The 20,355-nt window shown below is 36.9% G+C and overlaps 1 protein-coding gene across 1 annotated transcript in view; it reads right to left on the bottom strand.

Annotated features, from left to right (window-relative positions):
* Positions 1–20,355, bottom strand: part of LOC129771698 (aryl hydrocarbon receptor) — a 433,577-nt gene that overhangs the window by 33,978 nt on the left and 379,244 nt on the right. The window contains exon 10 of the mRNA XM_055775624.1: positions 4,437–5,055. Within this exon, the coding sequence (XP_055631599.1) occupies positions 4,437–5,055 (619 nt within the window). The remainder of the gene's footprint in view (positions 1–4,436; positions 5,056–20,355) is intronic.

Genomic DNA, 20,355 nt, shown 5'->3' with positions numbered 1-20,355 from the left:
TGAAAAATCATAACTCAGAAACGAAAAAAAACGCCTCCCTAGTTTTGAGATATGTTATGTGAAAAATACTCAGCTTTCCAGAAAAAATATAAAAAAATATAGCGCCTTTGATCCCGAGACTATGAAAACTATAAAAAACGAATATAATCAGTAATAACTAAACCAAAACCTGGAACTTTGCGAGCGTTGCATTTTTCCAAGAATGAATAGCTAATTAGCTTTAGTTTGATATGTCGTCTAAATCGGTTCAGTGGTTCACAAGTTATGAATTTTTGAAAAATGTCATTTTTGAAAAAAAGGGAAAAAGTCGATATTTCGGATCAGCCTAAAATGAAAATGGGCACCCTAACAAAAAAATAAAAAAATATGGGTCTAATGTTTTGCGATAAAGAACAAAACTACCACTTTTCACGAAAAACTAAGAACCACTATATCGGTTTGCCATGGAATGGCTGTATATAAAAATGGATTTCTGTCAGTCTGTCTATCTGTCTGTCTGCCTGTTTGTCTGATTCTTACGGACTCGGAAACTACTGAACCGATCGACATGAAAATTGGTACGTAGGGGTTTTTGGGGTCGGGGAAGGTTTTCGTGATAGTTTGAGACGCCTTCCCCCTTTCTAAGGGGGTGCTGCCGTACAAATGAAACACACATTTCTGCATTACTCGAGAATTAATCAAGCAAATGAAACGAATTTCAGCATTTGGTTTTAGGGTGCAATAAATGTTTATGTGGTAGTTAGACACTCCACCCCCCTCTTTAAGGGGGGCTGCCATACAAATGAAACACAAATTTTTTTGTGTCTGAAAATAATCTGATATTATAATGATGAGTTTTGGTAGAAGTACTAGGAAATTTTTAGTAAAAGGTAAATTCAACGGGGTCGATTAGAAGATCAATCAATGAACAGTTCTGCGATTGGACTCATGAACTTGCGCTTAGTAAGAAAACGAGAATGATTGAAGGTATTGATAACAAAAAAACAAATTTTGGGCGGGATAAAGTCTGCCGGGTCAGCTAGTCAACAAATAAAAATAATGTGTGGGTTATATCTATGATATAACCGCATAGTTCTAGTGGGACTACCGTTGGTTTAGTAATCATTTGTTTGTATTGATTAAATTATTGATTGGATGAAATAATTTTCCAATTCATTTGAATTCAACATATTTGTCGTGTAAGTAAAAAATTTGAACAAACGCCATGTAATATAAGTCAGATTGGACACATTTCGGTGGGAACAAAAAATCCCCCATCTCGCATGTATCTTCTTCTTCTTAAATGACACTAACGTTCCTAAAGGAACTTCGCCGTCTCAACGTAGTATTACTTGCATCATTTTAATTAGTACTTAGTTGAGATTTATATGCCAAATAACACGCCTTGAATGCATTCTGAGTGGCAAACTCTAGAATACGCGTGACCACAGTGCAACTCGGAGGAAATTCCTTTGACAAAAAATTCCCCGACCAGAACGGGAATCGAACCCGAACCCCCGGCACTTTAGGTATGACGCTAACCACTCGGCCACGGGAGCCACAACTTGCATGTATCTGCGAGGTGGATTCCCCCAGGCACATTAATTTAGATGGCTGTGTAAGGGAACATACTTTTGACGTGGGACTACGTCTAACCGGAATATATGGAGGGTAAAATGAAAACCTAAACACAGAACATACAGGAAAAAATGAAAGATTTCGAATGCTTATAGCTCGAACATTTCGTACTGGATAGGAGAGATGTTTGCATCACTTGATAGGGAATATTTCTACGCATCTATCGCAACTAACAAAATGTTGTTTTTCATTAGATAAACAATTGAATAACTGTAAAATATTAGGCGTTATCTAAACGCCCTAACTGCATCGTTTTGATTGGCCCGATTTACGGTTTCCCTAACACAGCCATCAAAACCAAGCAGCCTTGGGGAAATCGTCATTGCAAATACATGAAAGTAGGGGGACTTTTGTTCTCATCGAAAAATGTTCCCTAACACAGACTTTAAAACCAAGCAGCGAAATCGGCATTGCAAACACACGAAAGAGCCCAGAGGCGAGTGAACTGAAAAGTTTAAACCCCTTAAGCCAAAAAGAAGAAGAAGAACACACGAAAGTAGGGGACCTTTTGTTCCCACCGAAATGTGTTCCCTAATAGAGATTTCTAAACCAAGGTAGCTGGAGAAATCGGTATTTCGAATTCATGCATGTCGGGGGTATTTTTGTTCCGACTGGAATGTGTTTCCCTAACACAGACTTCAAATCCATGGAGCGTGGGGAAATCGGCATTGCGAATTCATACAAATCGGGGGTATTTTTGTTCCGATTGAAATGTGTTTCCCTAACACAGACTTCAAAACCGAGGTTTCTGGGGAAATCGGCTCTGCAAATAAATGCAAACTGCGAGTACTTTTGTCCTCGCTTGCCTTTGTGCAGAGTGGAATATGTCTGTCCTAACATGATCTTCTAAACATAGTAACCTGGGAAAATCGTGCAGACACTAGAAGCGAATGAACTTCCCAGTTTCAAGCAAATTCGAGATTCGAGAAGTATGTACACTTTTGGGATGTAAACTTCAGAGGGAAATGTAAAATAAAATAATCGTTTGATAATTTTTTTTTTGTTGTCTTTATTGGAAAGATTTTCAGCCTTAGGCTGGTTCATCAAACGTTTGATAATTCTTCCGTACATATATTTTGTTCTAGTCATCATACCAAACGTAAAAGGTCCGTCATTAAATTTACTTGTAACGAAGAACAATCAATCACAATAAATGAATTGACTTTACACGGCATTTGTTCATTTTTTTCACTCGCAGAGCAAATATATTGAACTCAATTGAATTTGGAAACTGTTTCATTCAATCAAGAATTTAATCAATACAAACGAATGATTGCTAAGCTAAGGTAGTTCCACGTCAACCTTGCGGTTATATCATAGATATAACCCACTAATTTTTTTTTTTTTTATATTCGCTTATTTTTCGTCGGCCTATTTCCGCCACTTCAGTGCCAATCACCGACATCAGGGAGGCGACAGGGAACATACTTGGATGGGAACGAAAATTTCCCCAGGCACATTGATTTAGAAGTCTGTGTTGGGGAAACCGTAAATCAGATCAATCAACACTTGGCAGTTAGGGCGTTTAGATAACGCTCAACATTTCATTTCACATTGTTTAACATTCTATTAATTGTGATAGATGCGTAGAAATATTTTCCATCAATTGGTGCGAATGTGCGAGTTATAAGCATTCAAATTCTTTCATTTTTTCCTGCATGTTCTGTGTTGAGGTTTTCATTTTACCCCCCATATATTTCGGTTAGACGTAGTCCCACGTCAATACCGATGTGTTTAGTTTTAAGACATCGACTACTAACACTGAAGGAAACACAAGCTTTGAGAAAATAAAGTAATAAAGTATGTTCCACTACTACAGGAGCTTTTTTGTAGGGGGTCTCCGTAGCCACATTGGTTGCGCGTTCGCTTAGTAAGCGATCGATCGTGAGTTCAAAACTCAGGACCCTCATTGACCATCTTTGTGTTGTTACAGAATAGCTTCGTCCACGCAACAATCATCAGCGATGGAGATCGATCCACGGTCGAAATAAGATCGATTCATCCATACAACTGCTCTGCTCTGCAAGACACATCAGGCTGCTGTTCTATAAATAACTCAACAATGATCAATCAACTGTCTCCGCTGTCCGGTGGTCCAACTGGATAATGGAAGAACAGACAGAATACTCTTACGCCTAAATGGCTACTGTGTGTATGTACCATATGTAATGGTATAGAAGGAATACTGGCGAACGGCAACTGTGTAATGTGCTAATTATAGATATGATAAATATGTGACATGTACACGATTAAAATTCGGCTCTGTTACAGCTGAAATGCTAATGAGTCTTAAATAAATAAATCGGATAAAAAAAAATACAGGAGCTTTTATTAAATACGTCCGATCTAGATGACTATCAATCGCCTAATAAATTGAACTGAATTTCCAAGTCTATATATATATTGATTTCAAAAGTTTCGCTTCGAAGTATTTTCAGTTCGAAGTTTTTAATTTAGTAAAATAAGTTTTTCGGGTCAATAAGGAACAAACATCACTCGTAAACATTCTATTTCATGAAATAATTGATTCTCATACCACTTCGTTCAGCCGGCAAAGAGGCATTAACGCTCAAATTTTGCACTCCAAACATTAGGCTCCCATTTTTGAAGCTTTGAAAATACACCTCATTATAGACGTAGCTCTGCCTCAAGAAGCACAAGTTCGCCCTTTCCAGAAGACAGTGTTTGCTAGTTTGGATATGCAAAAATACATAACTATCTGATATCTCGAAATCAAAATAAAGTTGGAATAAATTCTGAGAGGATACCGACACCGAATTCCATGACAAGTTGGTACAAATCAGTATAATGTTACTTACCCCACATTAAAACAGTTTGTCTTCGAGGTTCAAAATGTTGTGGTGGAGACGTTTCTTCTTTGAAAACTGTTGTTGGTAAGTCATTTGATTCTCCATTTTGATTTGAACTTTGCCCGTCAGTCGCATTTGGTGGATTTTGTTCATTTGGAACTTGTTTCACAATAGCTGGATTTATCATGCTGATTGGTGAAGGAGTCCCCGTTGAGCCTGTCTTTTCTACTATCACTGGAGATTGTTTAGTATTTTCATGCGAGTTCGATGCGTCAAAATCAACACAATGATTACTGTCTCTACTTAAACATTTTCCATCGTTGTGCCATCGTTCTTCTTTAGCTATGCTGTAACCATCGTATGGAATTAAACCATTTGTTGTAATATATGAGGTTGGAGTTGATGCATATTCCGGATAATAGCTATTCACACTCTGCAATCTATACTGGTGGAACAAATTATCTGATACTGAATAGAAATTTGATGAATGAGCAGGAGGTGTCATGTACATGTTTTCTGTTGATACATAAGGCGTGGTAGTGTACATTGGACTTAGATTAGAGTATGCGGCTGCAACAGCAGCCGCCGGATCGCTAATATAATCTACCATTTGAACTGGCGAAGTAACCTGAAAAAAAAACATATTGAAGATAAACCAGTGTTCAGTATTTATGTTAGTATATATATATATATATATATATATATATATATATATATATATATATATATATATATATATATATATATATATATATATATATATATATATATATATATATATATATATATATATATATATATATATATATATATATATATATATATATATATATATATATATATATATATATATATATATATATATATATATATATATATATATATATATATATATATATATATATATATATATATATATATATATATATATATATATATATATATATATATATATATATATATATATATATATATATATATATATATATATATATATATATATATATATATATATATATATATATATATATATATATATATATATATATATATATATATATATATATATATATATATATAGTTATGTACGGAAACCAGCCCAGCAGCACAACAATCCACACTACACATCAAGGTCAGATAATCATCGAGCCACGCAGTCATCATGTAAACATTTCCAACGAACCGTACGATGCCAAAACAAATTCCAGCGCTATCGCCATAGAAGACATCGTCAGCAGAATCCGGAGAACCAGATGCAACACGAGACATCATGAACGGGAACCAACCAAGATTGAATTATGCTGACTTAGAAATTGATAGTTATAAAAGGCTTAGCGACAGGGAACTAGAGTTAGTATCTAAGTTGACTTTATAATCCAAAGTTCGGTAAATAAAAGATTGTTTTTTTTACACCACCTATGGTGTATAAATCATAACTGGCGCAGTCGTACGGGCCACTTCCTAAATCGCGTTGAAGTAAATTTGCGCTAAGTGCTAAATTAAATCAGAACTTAGAATCGAAACGTGGAAACAATTTCGCTTTCGCTAGTGCAGTGTTTGTGTCCGATACGTGACAAATTGAAAGACGCGGCGCTACATCGCAAAAACGTTTTCAGTGCTTGGAAATTCGGAACTGTTTTAATGAACATTTAGTGTGCTGTGGAATAGAGTCCACTACGTGATTTTCTATTCGCGGTGTGAAGCTACTCGGTGAAAAACCATCTCCCAACACGTGGAGGATTTGCGGTGCTTCAATAAGACATTTCAAAGTGATTTAGTGAATTTCAATTCGAAGGAGTGGTTCCAGAACCTATCGCAGGTGAGTCGTTTTTCTTTTTAAAACCTAGTGCTATATGCCAAAATTCAATCCATTGCCAAAAGTAAAGGCATTAAAATTTAATATGGAGCCAGCAAATCTCCAAAGCATTTATGCAACAGTACAAAGTCTGGAACAGAGACTAAGCGCTCTCCAGCAAGAAAATAATACGCTGCAGCGACAGCAACAAATTTTACAACAGCAGCAGCAGGCCCCCGCTGCGGAGGACCGGCGCTCTGATTTCTATAGGATTCCCGATCCAATTAGAACGATCCCATCGTTTGATGTAAACAAAAAGCAGTTAGCGTCTTGGTTGACAACTGCAAAAAAAAACTCTAAATTTATTTAGATCACACGTAACAGCAGAATTATTTTCTGTCTATGAACAAGCGGTGATTAATAAAATAGATGGAAGAGCCCGAGACACAATATGTGTAAATGGTAACCCATCAACATTCGAAGAAGTAGCAGAAATTTTACAAAGTGTATACGGTGATCGCAATAATATTGCCACTTATCAAACGCAACTTTGGTCTCTAAAAATGACTGACTCTCTTCACATATACTATAAACGTACAAGAGAAATCATGATTAACATGAAATCTCTAGCGAAGCAAAATGAAATCTACTCCAACCACTGGGAGGCAATCAATCATTTTCTAGAACAGGAATGCCTAGCTGCATTTATAAACGGACTTAGCAAACCTTACTTCGGTTATGCGCAAACAGCCCAACCTAGTGATTTAGAAGCAGCATACGCTTTCTTGACTCGATTCCAAAATGCCGAGAAAACTAAAACTCAAACAAATTCGGCTTTCGAGCAACATCCTCAATCTAATAAAAAGCATTTTGAAAAACCATTCAACAAATCAATTGACAACAGACCGACACAATTTGTATCACGACAGAAACCACCTTCTGACAGACAAAAGGTAGAACCTATGGAAATTGATCCATCATTGAGATCAAAACAGAACAGAATGTACAATCACGATGCAGAAGATGAATCTGAAAAACCATTTGAAGATCATTCTGAGGAAGAACATGAATATGAATACGAAAATGAATCGGAGACAAATTTTCAAATTTCCCCAGGTACTCTCTTTCCGAGTTAAATGCTATAAATGGACTTCCTTACATAATCATAAATATTCTCGGTAAAAAAGCAAAAATTCTCGTAGACAGCGGTTCTAATAAAAACTTCATCTCACCACGTCTTATTCCGGATATAAGACAAGAATCATGCAAACCAATAAGCATCAAAAATAGTGCAGGAAAACATATCTCTAATAAAAAATTCACCACAACTCTGTTTGGGATTGAACAAAACTTTACTTTTTATCTTCTTAATTTTCATACGTTTTTTGATGGCATCATTGAATACGAATCATTGTCAGATCTTAAAGCTATAATTGACGTTAATAATCATAAATTAATTCTTCCACAAAAAACAATTCCCATGCAAACAAGAACATTAGGCCCACCTCAAATCACTCTTAATGCACATTCAGTACAAACTATTAAACTCCCTGTTTCACAGCAAAACGGCGACGTGTTTCTCCCTTCAGACATACGCATTAATAACGCTGTAATACCATCAGGATTATATCATGCAAGGAATGAATTCATTAACGTTCAAGCAAGAAATTTTGGCGAATCAGTTACCTTCACTTGGACCAAACCAGCAAAGGTTCTTCCAATTGCCAAAGCCATGGAAATAAATAACACAATATTAGAATCCCATCCATTAAATTTGGACTTAGATAAATTAATCCGAACAGAACACCTCAACCCTGAAGAAAAATCATCATTGTTTAAAATTTTGAAACGAAATAGTAGCATAATTCACAATGAAAATCATAAGCTTTCTTGCACAACAGCGATAAAGCACGCAATCAAAACAATTGATGATATCCCCATCCACAATAAAACATACAGGTACCCTCATATTCATAAAGCAGAAGTTGAAAAACAAATTAACGAAATGCTGTTAGATGGAATAATTCAAAATTCCATATCACCATGGACTTCACCAATCTGGATTGTACCAAAAAAAAAGACGGGTGGGTAATGTCTGGGACATAACCGGAGTGACTATACAAAGGACTATACAAAGGGGACAGCTTTTGCTAAATATATATTTTAAATATATTGTTTTATTTTCTTCTCCTACGTGAATGGAAAAATGGATTAGTTTACTGTTTACTCTTTATGAACATGTTGGGGGTTCTGAAAAGAACCTTTGGTGTTGTGTTTTTCGTTTTTTTTACAAACTTTCTCAATTTTTTCTCACTATCTTATAGTTGATTCTTGATTTGTTTCTGAAGGCTTTGTACTTATCAAATGTTCAACGCCGGGCATCTTTCGGTGTATGTTCATATCGCACAATCAAAATGATGGCTGTGATAGGGAATGCATAGGTGGTCATCAGCATATATTTTACTATTGAGTACATTACCGTACCTTAAACTGTGGTTTCGGAGACGAATGAATTGTAAGATTTGTAGTCTCTGCCAACAAAGTGAATAAAAATGAAAAAGAACTGAGGTTTTGGAGACGAACTCTACGATCTGTCGAGAAACAAACGAGCTATAAGCGTTCTGAAAAACCAACAGTAAATACAGGGACGGATGACCTTCGGATTAAAGTCCTTTAAAATAAGAACAGATCAGCAGGAAATACATAGCTCATCATGTTGCTCCTTAGTTATTTTTCTATACAATGCAGATGTAACAGATGCAGAAAGCATTGAACTGTATTTCGTAAACTCTTTTCTGGAAGGTTTAATGGCCCTGAAAAGCGCCATGTTTTATGGAATGGTTCCAATTTAGAAAACTTAGCACTCGTGGTTTTGAAAAAAAACCATTTCGAACGCCCTCGATGCAGCCTTGTTCTGGATTTGTCACCGAAGCAGTTTGTATAAAGAACAAAATTTTTCCTTCTTCTACCTGCTGCCGTTTTGCGATTGCGTTTGTCACTCGCCACTCGCTGCAACTGCCTGTTGTTGTCTTGATGTCCACCGAACCGAATGTGGTCTGTTCTGAATGCGGGTTTTCTTATCGTCGCGAGCAGCTTTGCCAGCTAACTCGATCACTTCGGCGGCCGAAACTATATAACGCTTACTAGGTGGACTGGTGCACTGGTACTAACGCGCTCGGCCTAGCAACAACATCTTGAAAACCTAGACAAAGTGCTTCAAAGACTTAATGCAAACTTAAAAATCCAGTTGGATAAATGTGAATTTCTTCAGAAGCAATGTGAATTTTTAGGCCATATCGTCACTCAAGATGGTATAAAACCTAATCTCAATAAAATAGAGAAGATTTTAAATTGGCCGATACCCAAGACTACTTCACAGATAAAAGGATTCCTAGGACTATTGGGATATTATCGGAAATTCATCAAAGATTTTGCCAAACTCACGAAGCCATTGACAAAATGCCTTAAGAAAGATGCAAAGATTGTCCATGACGAAGAATTTATAAATTGTTTCAAAGATTGCAAACAACTGTTAGTAACAGATCCCATCCTCAAATACCCAAACTTCGAAAAACAATTCATCCTTGAAACAGACGCAAGCGATTTTGCGTTAGGTGCCGTCTTATCACAACGCTCAGATGATGGAAAAGAACATCCAATTGCATACGCATCTAGAACCCTGAACGACACAGAATGCAGATATTCATATATTAGCCATAATTTTTGCAACCAAACATTTCAGGCCATAGGGGGTCTCCGTAGCCACATTGGTTGCGCGTTCGCTTAGTAAGCGATCGATCGTGAGTTCAAAACTCAGGGCCCTCATTGACCATCTTTGTGTTGTTACAGAATAACTATGTCCACGCAACAATCACCAGCGATGGAGATCGATCCACGGTCGAAATAAGATTGATTCATCCATACAACTGCTCTGCTCTGCAAGACACATCGGGCTGCTGTTCTATAAATAACTCAACAATGATCAACCAACTGTCTCCGCTGTCCGGTCTAACAGGATAATGGAAGAACAGATAGAAAACTCTTACGCCTAAATGGCTACTGTGTAGATGTACCATATGCAATGGTATAGAAGGAATACTGGCAAAATGGCAACTGTGTAATGTGCTAATTATAGATAATGATAACCATGTGACATGTACACGATTAAAATTCGGCTCTGTTTCAGATAAAATGCTAATGAGCCTAAAATAAATATATGGGATAAAAAAAAAATCCAGGCCATACATCTATGGTACCAAATTTGAAATCCGTACAAACCATAAACCTCTTTTATGGCTAAGACAAAAAAAATGACTTGAATCGCAAGCTACTGAGATGGAAACTTGAATTAGAGGAATTTGAATTCGAAATCAAATATAAAAAAAGGTACTCTAAATAACAATGCTGATTCCCTTTCCAGAATTGAACCAGAGGAATCAGTGAACGATGAAATAAATTCAAATACAACAGATGAAAGTATGACTCAACATTCAGCAGACTCTGATGATAGTGACTTCATTAAAAGCACAGAAAAACCTCTCAATGAATTTAGAAACCAAATCTTTTTTTTTTTTTTTAAATCATTTATTTTCAATTGGCTCAGCAACGTTAAGCATCAATGAGCCGTGTTTGTGAATAGGGAAAAGCCCTTGTGAGTAGAACTATGCAAATGTTCTTTCTAAAAAGGCATAAAAACCCTATAGTTTTTTCAAGAAATGATCCAATATAAATAATTATATAACAATACATAATAAAATAATATTTGAGGCTTCTTCTTGAGGATTTTTTGATAGAGATAACCACCTCCTTGAAGATTGCGTGCGAATGCGTGAATCTGAATGTGTTTAAGTTCTGAGGGAAATAGTTGGAGAAAAATGAAAACATTAAAACCATAGATTATTGGTAAATAATAGAATTATTAATAACAAAAAACAAAAACAGGAAGTGGGTTATATCTATGGTATAACCGCAAGGGTGACGTAGCACTATCGTTGATTTAGAGATCATTTGTTTGAAGTTGAATCTAAATCCATTCTGAATGAATGAATAAATGAATATTTGGGAGACTTCGAAAACGAGAGCGTTACGTTGGAGGCACAAGGTTTTATGCATCCAATATAGGATACGAAAAAGCTTGTTCTGAAGGATAATCTTCAGAAGCTAACCTGCTAACTGTACTTGATTGACAAATCACAAACCCAAATGTATTATATGGATATTTTGTGGATAGAAAACATTCAATTAAACTCTTTCACATGAATATATTTTGAAAATTCCCAGAGGAACTGGCAGATTATTTTCAGTAACGATTAGTTATTTCCTCATTTTCCTCGATACTGGAAGCCCACCAGTGGTTAATACCAACTCGATAACCACCTGTTAATAGCACTTGATTGAAACATATTTGGTCACAGTGTTACATGGATAGAAAACATTCAATTAAACTCTTTCACATGAATATATTTTGAAAATTCCCAAAGGAACTGGCAGATTATTTTCAGTAACGATTAGATATTTCCACATTTTCCTCGATACTGGAAGCCCACCAGTGGTTAATGCCAACTTGATAACCACCTGTTAATAGCACTTGATTGAAACATATTTGGTCACAGTGTTACATGGATAGAAAACATTCAATTAAACTCTTTCACATGAATATATTTTGAAAATTCCCAAAGGAACTGGCAGATTATTTTCCAGCAATGATTAGATCTTTCCGGAACTTTCTCGATGCTGAATGGCATCCTAACGGAAAGAGTTCTGCGCGTGTATGTGTCGATCCTTCGCCGTCCACCTCCTCCAGCACGTTAGGCAACGATGTTGTCTTGTCGATGTCCTCACGAAAAATGAATGTGTCTCACCACCAGAATATCGCTTAAGTATGCTTTTTGTGTGTGATTGAATCGAGAGAAGGTGTGGTTTATGATGGCAATTTGGAAGGCAAACTAGAGGGGAATGAACTCTCTGAGCTCGGAACTTTCGGCGACTGAGCAATAATCGATTGCGGGCGCATACAATATTGGATACGGAAATATCCTACTGATGGGGAAGAATAATCTTCTGAAGCTATCCTGTTAATTGCGATTGATTGAAAAACCACAAAACCAGATGTATTTGATCACAGTGTTACATGGAAAGAAAACATTCAAATAAACTCTTTAACATGAATATATTTTGAAAATTCCCAGAGGAACTGGCAGATTATTTTCAGCAACGATTAGATATTTCCACATTTTCCTCGATACTGGAAGCCCACCAGTGGTTAATGCCAACTTGATAACCACCTGTTAATAGCACTTGATTGAAACATATTTGGTCACAGTGTTACATGGATAGAAAACATTCAATTAAACTCTTTCACATGAATATATTTTGAAAATTCCCAAAGGAACTGGCAGATTATTTTCCAGCAATGATTAGATCTTTCCGGAACTTTCTCGATGCTGAATGGCATCCTAACGGAAAGAGTTCTGCGCGTGTATGTGTCGATCCTTCGCCGTCCACCTCCTCCAGCACGTTAGGCAACGATGTTGTCTTGTCGATGTCCTCACGAAAAATGAATGTGTCTCACCACCAGAATACCGCTTAAGTATGCTTTTTGTGTGTGATTGAATCGAGAGAAGGTGTGGTTTATGATGGCAATTTGGAAGGCAAACTAGAGGGGAATGAACTCTCTGAGCTCGGAACTTTCGGCGACTGAGCAATAATCGATTGCGGGCGCATACAATATTGGATACGGAAATATCCTACTGATGGGGAAGAATAATCTTCTGAAGCTATCCTGTTAATTGCGATTGATTGAAAAACCACAAAACCAGATGTATTTGATCACAGTGTTACATGGAAAGAAAACATTCAAATAAACTCTTTAACATGAATATATTTTGAAAATTCCCAGAGGAACTGGCAGATTATTTTCAGCAACGATTAGATATTTCCACATTTTCCTCGATACTGGAAGCCCACCAGTGGTTAATGCCAACTCGATAACCACCTGTTAATAGCACTTGATTGAAACATATTTGGTCACAGTGTAACATGGATAGAAAACATTCAATTAAACTCTTTCACATGAATATATTTTGAAAATTCCCAAAGGAACTGGCAGATTATTTTCAGTAACGATTAGATATTTCCACATTTTCCTCGATACTGGAAGCCCACCAGTGGTTAATGCCAACTCGATAACCACCGGTTAATAGCACTTGATTGAAACATATTTGGTCACAGTGTAACATGGATAGAAAACATTCAATTAAACTCTTTCACATGAATATATTTTGAAAATTCCCAGAGGAACTGGCAGATTATTTTCAGTAACGATTAGATATTTCCACATTTTCCTCGATACTGGAAGCCCACCAGTGGTTAATGCCAACTCGATAACCACCTGTTAATAGCACTTGATTGAAACATATTTGGTCACAGTGTTACATGGATAGAAAACATTCAATTAAACTCTTTCACATGAATATATTTTGAAAATTCCCAAAGGAACTGGCAGATTATTTTCCAGCAATGATTAGATCTTTCCGGAACTTTCTCGATGCTGAATGGCATCCTAACGGAAAGAGTTCTGCGCGTGTATGTATCGATCCTTCGCCGTCCACCTCCTCCAGCACGTTAGGCAACGATGTTGTCTTGTCGATGTCCTCACGAAAAATGAATGTGTCTCACCACCAGAATATCGCTTAAGTATGCTTTTTGTGTGTGATTGAATCGAGAGAAGGTGTGGTTTATGATGGCAATTTGGAAGGCAAACTAGAGGGGAATGAACTCTCTGAGCTCGGAACTTTCGGCGACTGAGCAATAATCGATTGCGGGCGCATACAATATTGGATACGGAAATATCCTACTGATGGGGAAGAATAATCTTCTGAAGCTATCCTGTTAATTGCGATTGATTGAAAAACCACAAAACCAGATGTATTTGATCACAGTGTTACATGGAAAGAAAACATTCAAATAAACTCTTTAACATGAATATATTTTGAAAATTCCCAGAGGAACTGGCAGATTATTTTCAGCAACGATTAGATATTTCCACATTTTCCTCGATACTGGAAGCCCACCAGTGGTTAATGCCAACTCGATAACCACCTGTTAATAGCACTTGATTGAAACATATTTGGTCACAGTGTTACATGGATAGAAAACATTCAATTAAACTCTTTCACATGAATATATTTTGAAAATTCCCAAAGGAACTGGCAGATTATTTTCAGTAACGATTAGATATTTCCACATTTTCCTCGATACTGGAAGCCCACCAGTGGTTAATGCCAACTCGATAACCACCTGTTAATAGCACTTGATTGAAACATATTTGGTCACAGTGTTACATGGATAGAAAACATTCAATTAAACTCTTTCACATGAATATATTTTGAAAATTCCCAAAGGAACTGGCAGATTATTTTCAGTAACGATTAGATATTTCCACATTTTCCTCGATACTGGAAGCCCACCAGTGGTTAATGCCAACTCGATAACCACCTGTTAATAGCACTTGATTGAAACATATTTGGTCACAGTGTAACATGGATAGAAAACATTCAATTTAACTCTTTCACATGATTATATTTTGAAAATTCCCAGAGGAACTGGCAAATTATTTTCCGGATCTTTCTCGATGCTGAATGGCATCCAAACGGAAAGAATTCCGCGCGTGTATATGTGTGTGTGTGTGTGTATGTGTGTGTGTGTAGCGGCTGCTTCGAGATCTTCCCGGGGAAGAGTTTGTGGCATCACTCTCCTCCTGATGGATACCCTTCTGGCCTAAGGTGCACAAACAGGCTCTTGGTGACACCGTTCATTCGCGCTTTCATGATAAACGAAGAGCTTCACCACAACAGCGACAACATGCTCCAATCGCTGTTCAATTAGAACTGAGTGGATTTCCGAGCGGCGCTCGCTTATATACCGATTGGTGATTTCAATAGCCTGTATTGAAAGCAATTTTAAGACTATTGAAACAAGTTTTTGGATCAGAAAGTAACAAGTATAGAACGCGTAGACATTTTATCTATCGAATGAAGTGTTTATCATACCATTTCGTTCAGTTGTTTAGGAGCTATTAACGCTCAAAATCTCGGTCTCCGGCGTAACGCTTTCGTTTTCGAAACTTTGATTTTACACCCCGGTATAGAAATGAAAGACGTAGTCCTACGTCAAAAAGTTGGAGATGTAAACGATAATTAAAAATAACAGAAAAAATACACACATACTCATACTTGAAAGTGTATGGACTTGAGGAAATAATATATCAACGAAATAGCATCGAGATTGCGTGTAGCCAGAACGTCGCGGATCGAAACATAGGGTGTCATTCCCTTTTCGCGGAAATTTTCTATTAAAGATAACCTGTTATTTTGAAAATCAGAGCAATACCACACAATGTGATCAATATCGTGAAAACCTATACCGCAAACACATAAGTTACTATCACTAATATTAATTCGGAAAAGATGTGCATTCGAGGAATAATGATTAGACATTAGTCTGCACACTACCCGTATGAAATCACGAGAATAATTATATCCTTTGAACCATGATTTGAGGGAATGATAGAATACAGCCACCGACCTTTATCACTTCCATTCCAACTTGTCTGCCAAGATTCAAGTGCACGTTCACGAGGAATATTGAGATATTCATCAAAAGTAATGGGCCTATGAAATAAGACTCCTTCCATTGCGCCCTTTTTAGCTAGAAAATCTGCTTTTTCATTTCCTGGTATCGAACAATGAGAGGGAATCCATACAAAAGTGATATTAAATGATCTACTCATCAAAACACTTAAAAGCTGTTGGATTCCAGACAAGAAATACGAAGAATATCTAGACCTTACCGAACGAAGTGCCTCTAAAGAGCTGAGACCATCAGAAAAGATGTAAAAATGTTCGGGTGACAAGGACTGAATATGTTGTAAAGCAGTGTATATCGCAGCCAATTCCGCAACAAACACCGAACAAGGTAAACTAAGCTTACAGAATGTGGAGAAGTCAATATTAAATACCCCAAAGCCTGTGGAACCATGAAGACTGGATCCATCAGTAAAAAAAGTTTTGGTTGAGTCAATATGTTTATATCTTGACAAGAATATTGCAGGCATAACTATTTGGCGGAGATCACCTGAAATACCACTAACATAAACTTTCATTGTCAAGTCAAAATTAATAGAAGGATTGAACAAAATTGAAGGAATCGATTGGAAACCAGATGAAGCCGATGGGCTTTCCAGGGTCAGAAATTCATGATATAGTAACATTCGCTTAGATTGAGTACCTAAGGTTAGCATTTTTTCAAAGTTTGCTATCACTATCGGATTGAGTGTTTCACAACGTATCAAAAAACGGAATGATAACTCGAAAAAGCGCACAGAAAGAGGAAGGATGCCAGCTAAAATTTCTAGGCTCATTGTATGCGTTGACTGCATACATCCTAGAGCAATACGCAAACAGCGATATTGAATTCTCTCCAGTTGCAGAATATGAGTACGGGCAGCGGATCTGAAGCAAAAACTTCCATACTCCATAACAGATAGAACGGTTGTTTTATACAACCTAATTAAGTCGTCAGGATGGCCCCCCACCAAGTCCCTGTTATGGATCGAAGAAAATTTATTCGTTTCTGACATTTTTGTTTCAAGTAGCCTATGTGTTTACCCCATGTGCCTCTGGAGTCAAACACAACTCCTAAATACTTGAATGACAAAGAGAGCCTAATTGTTCTACCCAAAAGTTTAAGTTGCAGTTGAGCAGGATGGTGTTTTCTTGAAAACACAACCATCTCTGACTTTTCAGTAGAAAACTCAAAACCCAATTTACAAGCCCAATCAACCAAATTATCAAGAGAAATATGCAAGGGATTATACAGATCAATACTGTCTTTGCCCATTACCGACACTACGCAATCATCTGCATATTGTCTCAAAGTACAATTACCTGATAAACAAACATCAATGTCATTTACATAAAAGTTGTAAAGGATTGGACTAAGACATGAGCCTTGAGGGAGACCCATGTAGCTAATTCGTAAAACTGACGAAGAACCATGGGAAAAACTCATATGTTTTTCACGCATAAGGTTAAACAGAAAACTATTTAATTTTGGAGAAAACCCATTTAGATGAAGTTTTTTAAAAAGAACCTCAATGGAAACTGAATCAAAGGCACCCTTGATGTCTAGGAACACTGATGCCATTTGTTGCTTTTTACTCAAGGCGATGTCAACCTCTGATGAAAGCAGAGCAAGACAATCATTAGTTCCTTTGCCTCTACGAAACCCGAACTGCGAAGGTGAGAGAAGGTTGTTGGATTCTATCCAGCTGTCTAAGCGACTTAGAATCATTTTCTCTAATAATTTGCGAATGCAAGAAAACATTGCTATTGATCTATAAGAATTATAATCAGACGCAGGTTTACCAGGTTTCAGAATAGCTATAACTTTGATCTGTCGCCACTCATGTGGAACAACGTTCTGCTCAAGAAAAACATTGAACAATTTTAACAAACGTTTCTTCGCATTATCAGGAAGGTTTTTCAATAAGTTGAATTTGATCCTATCTGACCCCGGAGCCGAATTGTTACATGACAGAAGTGCAAGCGAAAATTCAACCATACTGAATGGAGGCGCAATATCATCAGATGTCTCCAGGAAGGGAGGTGGAGCGGGGGCTGAATCTGGGCATATCTTCTTGGCAAAGTCATAGATCCACCTTTCAGAATATTCAATCTGTTCATTTGAATGAGAATAATTTCTCATTTGTCTGGCAACTCTCCAAAGAGTGCTCAAAGAAGACTCTCGGGAAAGCCCATTCACAAAATGACGCCAATAACCTCTTTTTTGGCTTTTATGAAGCTTTTGAATTTACGCTCCAGATAAATGTAATTGTCGTAACGTTCGCAGGAACCCGATTTACGCCAATCCTTGAACGCATTCGATTTTTCTTTATAAAGATCTGTGCAATCTTGATCCCACCACACGTTAGGAGGACGACTGCGAAACGAATTCCCAGGAAAACGTTTCGTCTGAGCATCAATAGCACTATCATGAATTAATCCAGCTAGAAAATTATACTCTTCTAACGGGGGTAACTCATGAACTAATGCCACTGATTCTGAAATAATTGAAGAATATCTCTTCCAATCAATGTTTCTAGATAAATCATGCTGAACATTCATAGTTCCTGACGATTCAGAATAATTCGAAATAGAAACGGTGATTGGCAAATGATCACTTCCATGTGGATCTTGGATAACCTTCCAATATCAATCTAATGATAAAGAGGAAGAACAAAGGGATAGATCTAAGCGACTTGCGCGGCCTGGTGATGGGGCAATTCTTGTTATATCACCTGTATTCAAAATTGTCATGTTGAATTCATCGCATAGATCATAAATAGAATTAGCTCTGCGAACGTCAAAAGACTCACCCCAGCCAATTCCATGTGAGTTGAAATCTCCTAAAATAAGATGAGGTTGCGGTAGAAGCTCAATTATATTCACAAGGTTTCGATAATTAAGCATTGTACTTGGTGGAATATAAATAGAAGCAATGCACAAATCTCTACCCTTGATACGTGCCTGACACGCAAGAATTTCAATTCCTGTGACTAAAGGCAAGGGAATCCTGTAAAATGGATAGCATTTTTTAATACCTATGAGAACTCCTCCATAGGTATCATCACGGTCTAAACGAATAATATTGAAATCATGGATGTTTAACACATTGTCCGAACGAAGCCATGTTTCAGATAAAGCAAACACATCACAATTCAAAAAATGGAGCATTTGCTTGAAAGAGTCAAGTTTTGGTAGAAGACTTCTACAATTCCACTGTAAAATAGTAGATTTCTCTGACTCATTCAATAAATTAGGCATCGAAATTAATGAAGGAGAGGAGGGGCCCCTTTGAAACCATTTGCTTAGCTAACTGACTGATAGTAGGGAGCCAAGCAGAAATGAGACATTTCATTGAATCTGAAATTCCGAAAATATCAAAGATCCATCCAACAATCGAAGAAAAAGAAATACCTCCTGTAAATGATTGGGGTTCAGGAGCCGATTGAGAAGCGAATCTGGAATGACTTGACAATTCAGGGAAATGAACGTCATAGTTAGAGGATCCCCAACCAGGAGGGTTATTGTTGGAAGGAGCAGAAAAATGAGAAGAAGCTTCTGGTTGATTAGAGGATAACCCTCTTTTTTTAGCAGGCTTGGAGGAGGAAGTATTTTTTCTCTTTCTAGCTCTTCTCGCGATTATTGGATCGAAAGTAGTATCCGATTCATCATCCTCTGATAAAACAGAGAAACGATTTTCTGAAACCTCGGATACCTGAGGTGAAGCTGCCTTAAGAATATCAGCAAAGGTTCGCTTAGAATGATCCTTAAGTGATTGTTTAAGTTTAATAGAACGGGATTTGTATTTTGGACATTCCTTAACTGTGTAAGGAACACCTCCACAAAGAATGCATTTATCAGCATCCTTATTGAAAGTGATTTCATCATGGTCGACTCCACATTTAGAACATTTAATTTTATTGCAACAGAAGGTTTTAGTGTGACCTAAATGTTTGCAATTAGTGCATGTCATAATTTTGGGAGTAAATAATCGAACTGGAAGACGAAGCTTATCAATGAGCACATAATTTGGAAGAGCTGTGCCCTCAAAGGAGATTCTAAAAGAACCAGATGGGAAGTATTTCTTTTCGTTACCATCCATTAAAAATGAATTCAGGGATCTTACTTCTAAAATTTTCACATGAGGAAGTTTTACATCATGAAAAATACCCTCTGCGTTTTCGAATTCTTTTAGTTGGAGAGATTTTTCCAAAACCACACCATCGAAACGTTCTGGTATTGTCGAATTCGAGAAAGATTCTTGGAAGGAACATTCTCAATGATTGAATGCTGAAGAGAATTAATTTGATTTTGAACCGAGGTGAGTGAAACAGGATCATTTGTTGGTTGTGTCGAATTTGACAGTAATTGGTTCTTCTTTTTCTGAAGGACGAACTTCAGAAAAACAATCATGAGGAGTATCTACGATGGTCATATCAACATCGGAGGTTTCGTTCCCCTCCATTTAGAAAAATTTGTGAAACAAAACTGAGAGTAGAAAGAGCATAAA

The sequence above is a fragment of the Toxorhynchites rutilus genome, chromosome 2 (assembly GCF_029784135.1).
Source record: "Toxorhynchites rutilus septentrionalis strain SRP chromosome 2, ASM2978413v1, whole genome shotgun sequence".
Taxonomy (NCBI): Eukaryota; Metazoa; Arthropoda; class Insecta; order Diptera; family Culicidae; genus Toxorhynchites; species Toxorhynchites rutilus.
This window is presented reverse-complemented; position numbering and strand designations above follow the sequence as displayed.